Source organism: Alligator mississippiensis, chromosome 13 (genome assembly GCF_030867095.1).
Source record: "Alligator mississippiensis isolate rAllMis1 chromosome 13, rAllMis1, whole genome shotgun sequence".
NCBI lineage: Eukaryota > Metazoa > Chordata > Crocodylia > Alligatoridae > Alligator > Alligator mississippiensis.
The window spans coordinates 47188731-47201453 of NC_081836.1; the positions used below are offsets into that span (position 1 = coordinate 47188731).

The 12723-nt window shown below is 37.5% G+C and overlaps 1 protein-coding gene across 3 annotated transcripts; it reads right to left on the reverse strand.

Annotated features, from left to right (window-relative positions):
• Positions 1 to 2662: 2662 nt before the first annotated feature.
• Positions 2663 to 12674, reverse strand: LOC102577218 (parvalbumin, thymic CPV3). Of its 3 annotated transcripts, none has more exons than XM_059716473.1 (6): positions 12538 to 12674; positions 7524 to 9452; positions 6939 to 7006; positions 6400 to 6532; positions 5867 to 5976; positions 2663 to 2924 (listed from the first exon to the last, which is right to left on the reverse strand). In XM_059716473.1, exons 3-6 carry the CDS (start codon positions 6997 to 6999, stop codon positions 2899 to 2901), a joined length of 330 nt encoding a protein of 109 aa, XP_059572456.1. In that variant the 5' UTR covers positions 7000 to 7006; positions 7524 to 9452; positions 12538 to 12674; the 3' UTR covers positions 2663 to 2898. The 3 variants fall into 3 exon arrangements, with proteins under 3 accessions (XP_059572456.1, XP_059572455.1, XP_019350144.1); XM_059716472.1 differs by having other exon boundaries at positions 6939 to 8169; positions 9308 to 9452; positions 12538 to 12673; XM_019494599.2 differs by lacking the exon at positions 7524 to 9452.
• Between the last annotated feature and the right edge of the window lie 49 nt (positions 12675 to 12723).

The window sequence follows — 12723 nt, forward strand, 5'->3', positions numbered from 1 at the left end:
ATTTAAATGTCACCCTTATTAACAGTTTCAGTGGTGATAAAAGCCAGAAAGGAAAGAGACAGTTATGATATGAGAAAATATGCTTTGTTCTGGCATACCAAGCAGATTAGGCATTGCTATTTATTTATGTCATTAGCTGGTTTTTTTGTTCTTTTCTAATTTTACAGCTGTTTATGGGTAGGGAAGCTGAGGCATAGAAAGGTTTGGTTAAGGTCATGTAGCATAAATATTACAGCAGAAAGTAGAATGTCGGAGTAGTGCTGCTCAGGTCCCTGCTGGAATCAACATTTTCTTTTTTTTTTCCTTTTCAAAATATTTTTTTATTTAATAATTTGTTGTCTCGTGAGTGAATGTTTTTATGTCATTGAAAACTGGCATTTTCCCTTGAAAGGCTATTAATTTATATCTGTTACAGTAATCAGTAATAGTCTTGTCATTAGCACTTCATTTATTGAAATCCTTTGTATTGCGGACACGTGATTAATACACACCTTACTCTTGTCCCATTCATTAAAAATAGATATGTCATAGAAACTGAATACTCATTATCTTCAGTGAAGGTACATACCCACGTGCTAAATGACATGGTATATGATGTGCACGTTGGATATAGTAAATGTCTTCAGTTTTCTTTTCCACCTCTAAATCTGTCATGTACCCATCACATACACAGAGAGCCTTTTGCATGTAGGGATAAATCTGAATGCATAGTGGCTGCAGAATGAGACCCAGTTGCTGGAATTTCCTGAAAAGTTAGTGAGAGCATACATGCATCAGTGACTATCAATGAGCCAGTCCAGATCCAGTTAACAGTTTCTAGTTTTGCTGGTTGAAAGGAGAGTTCTGTGTTGTTAGTCAATTAAAGTTGTTTCAGAAACTAGGGACCCACTCTTTGCTGGGAAATGCTGCATACCTTCAACTTCCATAGCTGCTAATGAATATTGAATGTGTTAAGAACCTCCTAATACTGTTTCTGTTGTAAATATAATGTGTTTGACCTTATTGGAGGCAAGATTTCACCTGCAGCAAGGTCTGCACATTTTTGTATTAGTATAATTATGTAATGTGACAGTATAACTGCAGATGTCAGAATCCACTAAAGCTTCAAGGACATGACTAAAGCTAGAATTTGGCTGCTACTCTTGTACTGGTTTTGGGTATCAAGCTTTTGAGTAAGGGATGGAAACAAAGATTTGTAGGTTAAGTCTGAAGGAAAATTGCTACATCTAGCAGCAACAATGAAAAGTTAGAAATGTAAATGAAAGCACCTGTTTTCCATTTGTTTGTTCCTAAGAGGTTTTTTTTCTAACAGGACATAAAACAGTAGGTGTTAAGGAGGTCATTTCTGGATGTTGTAGTGTTTCAACGTGTTTGATCATTGGTCTGCAGGAGCCCAGTTATCATTCATTCCAGTAAGTCCCTCCACACATTCGGTCCCTCTACCTTGAGGGTACCCATTACTGGGGAGATAACGGGACTCTACTATCTTGAGCTAATAGCACCTAAGGCTATAATCTGGATTTCTCTATCTGTGTGTTGTCTTTGCAAATTCTATGACATCTGTGGGTTTGGACTGCCTGCTGCCTTCTATGTGGTTTTAAAGGTCTCACAACATGAGCCTTCTCAGTAGCCTCAAGTCTGTGGAGGTTTCCTTCTAACTTCCTCCCTTCTGTGGGAGAATGTGCTTTACCTATATTATCATATTGTTCTTATTAATCCCACATATAAATTGACTCCACATTTTTTTGTTCAGTTTTATGGAAAACAGCTTTTTCCCTGAATAAAAGGCAAATGACTACAAATAGAACCCTTTAACTGCTATTACAAAATCCCACAGGAGAACAAATGGTCGGGTAAAGGATCCAAAGGATTAAATGCACTAAAATAAAAACCTCACTGAAAAAAAATGTCTGATCTGGTATTTTTACTGCATGCATAAAAACCCTGTGAGTACAAATGTCGCTATTGTCAGGAGCCTGATTATAAGACAATCCAATCCTGCATATAAAGTGTAATTTTTATGGTCCAGGCTAGGGGCTCTGGATTTTGCTTCTGGTTCCTACCAGGGGGTGGCACAACATGTAGGAGCCCATGGTTGGAGAGGGATGACTGCCCAGGTGTGGAGAAGAGTGGGGGAGAGGGAAGGGGCATTCATCTGCTGTACACATGGTGGAGTGTTATGCGGTGGCCGCCTGTGCATACACACGGTGGAGCAATTCGCGGGGACTACCTGTGTGCACAGTGGAGCAGGGAAGGGGGCTGTTCACACTAGTACAGCTGGGGTGTGGGTCCCCCCCCAGTGCAGCTCATGTGGGGTGCTGCCCCTAGCCTCTGAGAGGCTGAACAGCCCTGCCTTAGACAAAGTCTCTGAGTGCTTTCAGCAGGAAAGCACTGATAATTTTTTACCCCTCCCCACCTGCCCTTGAGCAGGGTTTAATTTCTGGCACATCAAGAGTTTGGTTGGGAATTTTGGGCATGATCCAGCAAACTCTTCCCAGGCAGACGTGCCTCTGACTTCAAAAGAAGAGGTGCAAGGATTTCTTAAAAGAGGCACATATGGACGGCTGGATGGATCAAGGTCTTTCGGAGATTAAACACTTTTAGGTTAAGTACTTACACATGTTCCAGCTTAGTGGAAAGAATAGACACAGGCAACAGTACATGATGATAAATTTATTTTTATTGGATGTTTTTAAGGGCAGTGTCTGCTGAAATATATTGTTAGAACATGGTAAAATGATTCACACTATCAAAAAACATTATTAATTGGTGCTTTGATAAACAATAAACAAACAACAGACACTATAAAGATGAATAAATAAACAAGGGACTCCCTGAATTGAAAGGTTTTTTTAGTATCTCTAGTAGATTCGTCTCCTCTGCCTTTCTCTGTTGCCCTTAGGACAGCACCATTTCCTGGAATTCTACAAAAGAATAGTGCATATTTAATTAGCAGCATCAATAAGAACAGGATATTGAAAAACAAAAAATAATATTACTGCCTTATTGACACCTGAAAAAAGAAGGAACATAAAGCAATCAAGTGAAAGAAAGAAACCTAAGTTTTTCCTCAAACCAGTGCAAGTTAAATACATCCATGAAGACATCCATCACTTTATTGTTTGTTATATATTATGGACCTCATGGTTGGAATACAGGGTTTTTTAGGCCCCTTTTACTGGTTTTAGGTTCACCAAACCAACCACATATACCCATTTTTCTGTAGTTTAAACCAACACTTTTTTTTCCTACAGGGCCCATTGTGGGTTTTTTCCCTGTTTGTTTGCTTATTAAAGGATTTTTTTTGGCTTTTAGAGCATGTAAGGGTGAGGCTGATCCAAAAAAGTGCTCTCTATATAGTATTTTTAATATATTTAACATTATTAAAATGATCCTCTCCTTATTTCCTTTTTTTATCAGTTTTTTTTTTCCATTTGTTCTTACCAAAGAAGGAAACAAACAGCATATGTGCTTGAGATTAACTTCTGAAGCCAGGACATTTAAGTGGTTTAAAAAAAACAAAACAAAATTAGTTCATCCATCTCACGGGCTTGAATTAGGAATAATAATGCAGAAAAGGCAGAAGTGTTCAATATGTATGTTTGTTGTTGTTGTGAAAAACAGTGTATTTATATCAAAGGATGGGGATTAAATATTTTCCCCTCCTACAACAACTAAGAATTATGTTGAACAGGAGCTACCAAACCTAGATATTTTTCAAATCCACAATTCCAGATAACTTGCATGCAAAAGTTTTATAAGAGCTGGTGGAAAATTCTTTGAACCATTAATACTGATTTTCAGTTCTTGGAATACCAGGGAAGTTCCAGAGGACTGGGGGAAAGATAAAGTTAGGACCGTGTTTAAGTGGGATAAAGAAAAAAGTGGGTCATGTAGGGCCTGTCATCCTGACAGTTGATCTGGTCAAAATAGCAGAATAGCTGATGTGAGACTTAAGGGTAATATTAATGCCAGTCAGCATGGTTTTATGGAAAATGGGCATGTCAAATTAACTTAAAACAATTGTTGATGAAATTACAAGCTTGGTTTGAAAAGTAAGAGTGTTGATGTAACATACTTAGACATCTATATAGCATTTGACTTGGGACTGCATGTCATCTTTATTATTAAACTAAGACAACCCAAAAATCAATATGGCACCCCTTTAATGCACTGAAAGCTGGTCTCAAAAATAATCAGAAACAGAGAATTCTAATCAAATATATAAGTTTTTGTTGCATTTTTCACAGATCAGTTCTTGGCCTTATCCTATTTTAAATTGTTATCTATGTACTGGAAACATATGAACTAATTACTGATTAAGTTTGCAGATAACAGCAATTGGAAAAGTTTTAAATAAAGAGGCATGTTAGCAATATTCAGTAATCTGGACCATTTCATAAACTGGGCGCAGCTATATGCATTTTCAGGGACTCTGAAAAAGCCATGTGGACTTGTAATGAGAACTCAGTTGAAAATGAGTTTCTAGTCATATGCTGTGGCAAAACAGCTACTACAATCATTGGATGTTTAAATGGACAGATTGAGTAGGGGCAGGAAAGCTGTTACCTCTGTATTTGGCACTAATGTGTCAGAACACTCTGTCCAGTCCTGTTGCCCACTGTTCAAAAAGGATTGAAACATTGGAGATGGTTCAGAGAACAGCCACAAGAACCGTCAATGATTGGAATGTATGCCTGCCTGTGAAAGACTATTTATTTAGGTTGTCAGACAGCTCATCTACATGAGACATTTACTGTGGAGTTGCCTAATTAGCTCCACAGTAAAATGCCACTAGCAACATGTGCTATTAGTACAGAGTAAATGCAATAACTCCACCATAGGCTAGTACTGCCAAATGCAAGTGGTGTCCTATGGTGGAGTTATTTTCTCCGCTGTAACACATATGTAGATGCAGATGGGGCTGGCTAGGGCATGAAGGTGCTTCAGTGCAGGGGCTGCCTGCTGGCTACCCCCTCACTGGAGCACCCTCATGCCCCAGCCAGCCCCTCCACAACACACTGAGGTGGGTCGGAGCAGCCCCTAGCTGGCAGGCTGACTCCTGGGCCCCCTTGCCAGCCAGGGCTGGTCTGCACCCAGCTCAACATGCAGTGGTACTGGGTGCAGGTGCAAACATGGCACCTGGGAGCAATAAACTGTAGTGCAAACTGTGCCAGAGGTTATTCAGTTGAATTAATAGCATGTGTAGACGCACAGGAACAATTTACCAAGTATTGTGATAGCTTTTGCATTACTGAAAATGTGTAGATGAAGACTGAATATATTTTTTAAAACATGCTCTAGTTTAAACTATTAAAGTTGAATCAGGAATTAATAGAGAGAAGTCCTATATAGTTTGTGGTCTATGGAGGGAGAACCTGATGATCACAATGGCCCATGCTGATCTTAAAAATCTGTCAATTTGTGAATGTATATTTAAATTTAGCTCATTTAGAGCATTTCAGTTCTTAAGCAGAAATCCTACTGGAGTTTTGCTTGGCATACATTATTGAGCCCTATAGACTTTCAGAGTCAATGGTTCCCCATTCGGCCCTCAGGCAAAAGATCTAACATTGTTCATGGCCATAGGAAATGTTGCTTTCTGCCGATACATGTTTCTTCTGGTAGTCAGGGAGACTGCCATACATTACTTTCTAACTGTGGGGATAGTTTAAAATCTCAGCAGATTACTTATGTTGTGGAATTGCCATCACTGGAAGTGTATAAATGCAGATTAAGTAAGAATTTGCCTTGGATGGCTTAGACAAATTACTCTGCTTTATGGAAGGGCGGGGGGTGTTAGACTTGATAATGTGTTGACATGTCTTTCAGATCTGTTTTTCTGTTGTGCTATCATTCTAAATACCTTCAGTCCCAATTTTGCCATCCCCATCGTGATCTGCAGCTGCCAGAAAAGTCTTGGTTTCTGAGGCAGTTAACACTCTGGCTCCAGACTCAAACCTCTGGAGGAAATACCTAAAGGAAAAAACCCTTCGTAGTCATTTCTGAACAATATTGTTCTTTTTATGGTTGTCACATGATCAAGCTGAACATGTTTATTTAAACACATTGTTTGTCCCATGTACCCAAGTGCACTCCAAAAAGAGACTACTTTTTTCTTGGTTGATACTTCCAGCTCTGAGATCTTTAATTGCGCACTCTACCAAAGTGCAACCCCAGATAGTGTTGTTTATCTATACCTATTATTGGCTTTAAGCATGGGGTTTTATTCCTTACTCTTTTCTCTTTGAAGGTCAACCTCCACAGGACATTCAAAAATCAATTTAAAGGTTTGCCACTTAAGCATGACCTGTCCTTAGATGATAGTTTTGGAAACAAGGAAATGTTGACCTCTTTTTAAACAGCCTTACTAATCAAGGTGATGGAGAAAACTCTTACTTGAGCTCATCTTCCTCAATAAAGCCGCTTTGATCATTATCTAGGACCCGGAAGATTTCCTTGAGCTGGCTGCTACTCTTTTTGGACATCCCGCTTATCTGAAAGAATTTTTTGTGACTGAAGGAATCTGGAGCTAAAAATAAAAATAATAAAAACAAGGATCAGTTCAATTCTTATTCCTGAACAGATTACTTTAATATTTTAATTGCATCTAAATTGGTTTCAGTGTCAACAGTAGTGAAGAAAAGGCTGCTCATACAAAAAGATCTAGGCATTATGGTAGTTTAATTAATCTCACAGTACAAAAATTAACTTCTTAAAAAAAAAAAAAAAAATCACACATGGATAAGATACAAACTCAGCTCTCCAGAAGTATTAAGCAGTCATGAACACATTCATTCAGCCAAACAGAAAACAGGAAATATCCTTTCTCTACTGCATTATCTTTTGGAGCATACCTTCAATATTTTTGAAGAGTTAAGTCCTCTGCCTATTGTACCAAAGGTTAGATATATGTTAATCTGTGATTTTTTTTTTACCTTGGCAGTCCCGCAGGGCAGCAGCAATATCAGAAGGGCTTAGAAAGTCAGTCATACTCATGTTGAACCTGTTCAAAAACAATGCATTGCTGACTGGTGAAATACAAGCACATGCAGAAGTAAATACATCCCCTAGCAAAACAGGACTATTTGTATTAAATAACGTAACAAGTCATTTTAAGGGAGGTCATTCTAGTTAGTAAGCAGAAAATAGAGATTTCCACAGAAGTGAAAGCCCTTGTATGTTCTTTTTTTAAAAAGTACCAATGCAAACAGACAACATATCCTCCTTAAATTAGTGTGCTGAGATACTTAATGTCAGTGATGCTTTTTTAACCTATTACCTGCTTTGAGCATGTCAGATCATTTTGGGATTCTCTTAACAGGTAAAGTAAGCTAATCATCAATCTGTTGCAATGTCTGGCATTTAGCAGTGTAGGATAATTGGGCATGCAGAGAAGAAAAATCCCTCCTAGTATCAAGTCTGAAGAATAAAAAGAAAACTGATAACTAATCTATGTAAACTCGATCTGTATGTGACAGAGAGTAAACTAAACTTCACAGACTAGCATCTACCATACTTACGGTTGGATCAACTCTGCAGAGGAGATTCTGCTGTCTGATCTCTAGCTGGCTGCTCACCTTTTTTGGTTTTCTCAAGCAGGTGAAGGAAAGGTAGCTGACAAGATACCAGGCAATACAGAAGTACTGGCTCTGGTTTGCCAGCCTGCTTTATAAAGGATTCAAAAGGTGACAATCACCACTACTCAGGTTACTGTTTCATGGATCAAATGCTTGATTTGAGACCTGGCTCACATTTCTTGCCTAACTAATTAACCTTTTCTGTCTATTTATATCCCAAGAGAGTATAGACAAGAACAGCAATATTTTAATAAATTCACACGTATGTAATTAACTGTTCAACTCTGCCAACAAGACATAGCTCGATAAACTCCAAGGATGCCAGAGGGTTTCCCAAGAGCTTTAAAACTGTCCACAGGAAGTAACCCTAGCAGTGAAACCCCTGAGAAGAAAAGCCAGTTTGGTTCCCCTGAGTCTATTGAGCCTTCAGGGTTGTCAGGGCAGTTTGAGATGAAAGATCTGAAGTGACAACGTGTCAGTCAGACAAAGAAAACTTGTCACTAAACAAGGAATGCAAGATATTGTTTGCAGGGATCCTTCTACAGCGAGCTTGATTTTCCAGACCATTTCCTAAATTACAGAGCTATCCCTGGAAAGAGACAGAAAAGAAATCAAAGTCAACAACAACAGTAAAAAGTAGCAACTAGAGTAAATCTAACCAGGTTATCTATCTTCACTTCAAGATAATAGATCATTCAGATAGCCTATCTTGAGTAATCTATATTTAAGTCATTTTAAATAAATGAAATTAATGGTATACTTATTTTACATAGAGCAGATAAGATCTTGTTTAGTATAGAGACAAACATATACATATTATACCAGAAAATGTTTTTTAATGTGATATTAAAATTGTAGTCACACATCAGTGTTTTGAGTGTATATGAATGTTCAAGTACATTAGTATTTAAAAGAAAACTCTCAAACAGAAAATCAGGATCTATGCAATTCAGACTAACATTCAATTTATGTGAGTAAGGACTATTGATGCACTAAGGGTTTCAGGACAAAAACAGAACTATTTCCTGATGTGTGTCCATGGTAGTGGTACTGGATAATATCTGTATATTGTAAAAATATAAGTAATAGTAGATAACGGTAGTCACTTATGTACTAGAGATGAGTTGTAATAAATCTGGGCCTGGTTCCTCTTTTCACACTGGGATAACTGTGGATTTACCCTATTAATCTATAAGGTAAGAGGATATCAAACCCTCAAGTTTCTATGTACACAAATTTGGAATAATTAAATATAAAGCATTACCAATGAAAAAGTAGTTCTCATTTCATAGTTTAATTCCCTTTATTGCCACACATTTTGTATGATAAAGGCAACTGTATTCACTAATTAGATACTTAATTTTAACTGCCTCTTTTACATAGGTGATAAAAAGATCAATCTTTTTTAATAGAGATGGCTGGTATAAATTGAGTAACTACTTTTTCCACAAACTGAATAGATGGCTCAAAATATCTGAAAAAATATTATTGGATAGGGATCAATTACACTATTTGTTCAAGAAAGGTCACTTCTAAGGTGATATAACTCCACTGATTTCAAAGGAGAATACCTCAGCTGATACTGATTCGACAGGATTTGTGCTGATGTTGCTAAATGACAAGCAATCATACTGTGGGCTGAACCTTGCCAAAATATTTCTTAGTATGATAATTTAATTGACTTATGTAGTATAATAAATGATAAAAAAATAGAAGTGAGGTAATACCTGCTGTAAATTGACTGTAACAAGTAAGGATGGGGTTCTTTAATGCTTGAAATTCAACACCAAGACCAAAAGTGATTCTAATCCAAGCTGAAAGATGTGTTACAAAAGCTTAAAAGAGCTGAATTTCAGAATGAAGTTGATGTCACTGTATAAGGATACAGGTGAAAATCTAGAGTTACTGGTATTTATTTATTTATTAATGATACTCTTCATCCAAAGTACAGCTTTCCCTCTGCTATAGTTACAATGAAATCATCAGGGATGAGTGTATCTCATAAAGGGATATTTTAATTAAATAAACTACTTCACAATACTTAACTATGTTGCTTTTCATACTACAAAGCATTTTTTGTCAACCCATTTGCTTATGCTTTAGTATTGTTGTATGTTTATAAACACTGAACTAAAAAAGGAAGGAAATAATCCATTAAAATTAAATACGCAGCCAGTTTAATAGTACAGAATGTGCACATGATTCTTAAAATAATAATATCTGTAACAATGTAACATTGTAATAAGTAGCAATGTAACAAGAACGTGGCTTCAGACCTGTGTATCTTGTTGTTTTCAGAACTGCTGGGCTGACATGATGCTTAATTCCATAAAGCAATTAATGAACTATGACCTATTTCTTTTTGCATTGCTAAGGATATCTCAAAGTATCATTAGGGTGGGTTTTTTTAAAGAGTTACATACTTACACCGTATCCTCCACGAGGTTTACTGTCTGTACCTATTTAAGCATGGTGCTTTTGAAAAAAAATTAGCTAAAGATGCTTTTTTGGTTTGAGCCTTTCAGAATGAAAGTGAAAGGTGCAATTCAGACAAGTATGGGACATTCCATATTGTGCGTTTTTTGCCAGGAGTCTTCTAGGTTTAACCATGAAATAAATCTCTTTTCTGTTTAGTCTAACACAGAGTATTCAAGAATAGCTAACTAAAATATTTATAGGCTTATTTCCTAATTAAATACCGTTTACTTCTAATAAACTAGACAAGAACTGGCATCACTGTAAAACATTGATATTTGTTAAGCTGCTCCTGTGCTCTTTGGTTTTTGTTTACCATAATTTAAAGAGTTAATTAGCAGTCACAGTGAGTTGAGGATACTAGCTCAAGCAGGTACAAGAAGACGTTTCAACAGTAGTCTCAGGTGAGACTAGAGAAGAAGTGTTAACCTGAGACCTACTACAACTGTAAATGGATGCTCTCACAGCAGTTCTAAAAACTATGCAATGCCATCTTTCCACTCTGTTAATGTCAGAGCTGGAGATGTTGTATCATCACCCTCAATGTTCTCCCTTTCTCACCAGTGTGGAAGTGACTAGAGTGGGACCTCAACAACCCATGGTTCCTTGTCCTCATTTACACTGCTCTGACAGCATAAAGGCATCTTAAATTGAATATGACTATAATTTACAGTATAAAGAGGCCTAAGTGTAAATGATAACTAAGATCTATCATCAGCTGACTGCATGATATGTCACTGCAAGCTTTCTCCTAGGCATCCACTTTCATTGTAAAAAAAAAAAAAAAAGTACCAAAACTCATCCAGGTTGTGTTAAAAAATCCTTTAAATAATTTGGGGTTTGGAAATATCACAGGGGAAGGAAATATACCAGAAGGTTTGGAGCAAATTATTTTATATTTGATTTTTCTGCCCTGTTCCTCATGGTGCTTCACTGAAGAATCAAGAGTCAAATTACAGTGCCAGGAAAGTCAATGGCAAAAATTCCAGTGACCACAAAGGGTTGAGGCCTTCACCCATCTGAACAATTGGATGAGATTTTGGAGTATACAACAGAAGTTGAATTAAATCTGTAGAACTGCAATTTCCAAATTTAAAGATTTAACTCCTGCAATTCTGCTTTAGGGAAAGTGTGTTAGGTACCTTCCCATTCCTGATAAATCATTTATTTTTCATACTGAAAATGTCAGCGAGTAAATACTGTAATGAACTGTATGAGAATTCCTGAAGACTTAGCTATCCAGAATGCTTTTAGCTCAAGTGGTATAAAAATAAGTAGTTAAAAAACCTGAAGGAATATAAGGTGCCATCTCTGAGTCTCTGCTAACATTTGATATTCTATATGATTATCATTAAACACATTGTCTAGTGTCACCAGGACTCAGTAACACTATCTTATGACCCTGACGCTTCACATAATCGCCTAAGATGTTTCTGGTTGCTGTCAGCAGCATAATCAGGTAGAGTGATCTTTGCATCCCTGAATTATTCAGGTTTTTCTCCCTGTATTTTACCAATAATGTTGCCCTTATGTTTAGGTGCTGTTTAAGAACCTGGATACTGCCTTCTTCAATATGTAAAAGTTGCTTCTTACAGGTGATTTAGCATCCTTCACTAAATAGTTGCATCTCACAGTAACCATCAGTGCAGAGAACAGCAGTGTAATAATGCAAATGCCTCTGAGGTGGTTCTAGACTTTTCCTTATCTAGAAACCCATCCTGTTCCCATTTCAATCAATAGCCAAAATCCACTGGCTTCAAAGAGAACAGCTCAGACCTCAGATGAGTATAATTTCACTCAAAAAGTGCTTGCTTAACAGAGATGGTCATCTAGATAAAGGGTAGATGGGCTAAAGTCCCAAAGCAGAGCAAGTTAAGGAACATTTAAGTTGGTGATGGGTATAAGGGTGATTTAAAGTTCTTTGCTGAATCGGGGTCTGTGGTCCTAATCCTGAAAGATCCTGACATATGTGGACCCCTGTACACATGCAGAGCCCTCTTAACTTGAGTAGGTTTCCATCTGGACTCAGGAGTCTGCTTATGCAGAGTTCCTTGCAAAAAGGGTTAACTGGGGGTAGTCTCTTAAGGCAGAAGGTAAGATCTAATATAGATTTCAGAGTAACTAGCAGGTTTCGGAATTAAAAGAGAAGACGGATCATCTTTGGGTATGGACATGGGAAAACAATTTTCTGATACTGCAAGATTAAAAGGGACTTGGGCATTGTCATGTGAAAGCTATTCCACTGTAACTGCTTATGTGCTCTCTTACCCTGTGCTAAGTGGCATCAACTTTACTCTTCTTTTGGCATGCCTATACTACTACTTAGGATTGTCTTCAAGCCTCTACATGCTAACCATCAACACTGAAAACTGTTTGATTTTGAGCAATTTTCCAGCCCTCCCCTGAATGTTCTGTGGAGCCTCAGGGCCTAAGATTGAGTTGCCCTGTAGTCTTTCCACCCTCCCGTTTGTTCACATCTTACCTTGGTATTGCAAGCTGCAAGTACAAAGAATCCCTTAGTAGCAATACAACTTCCTCTTCCTCATTTTACACCCCACTTCCTGGCTCAGTTGACCATAATTAGAGACAATCACAGCAGGGGATATCAGTACTGTAGTCTGCACATCAATTTTTAGAAGGACTTTGCCCTGTCACCATGGAGCACAAC

Bases quoted from the DNA above. Each gene is read 5' to 3' on its own strand.
- LOC102577218 (XM_019494599.2), bottom strand. From the start codon at position 6,999: ATGAGTATGACTGACTTTCTAAGCCCTTCTGATATTGCTGCTGCCCTG. The intron at 6,533-6,938 runs GTAAAAAAAAAA...TTTTATTTTTAG, and splicing joins TGCCCTGCGGGACTGCCAAG to CTCCAGATTCCTTCAGTCAC. The intron at 2,925-5,866 runs GTATTTAGAATG...ATTCTTTTGTAG, and splicing joins TGGCAAAATTGGGACTGAAG to AATTCCAGGAAATGGTGCTG.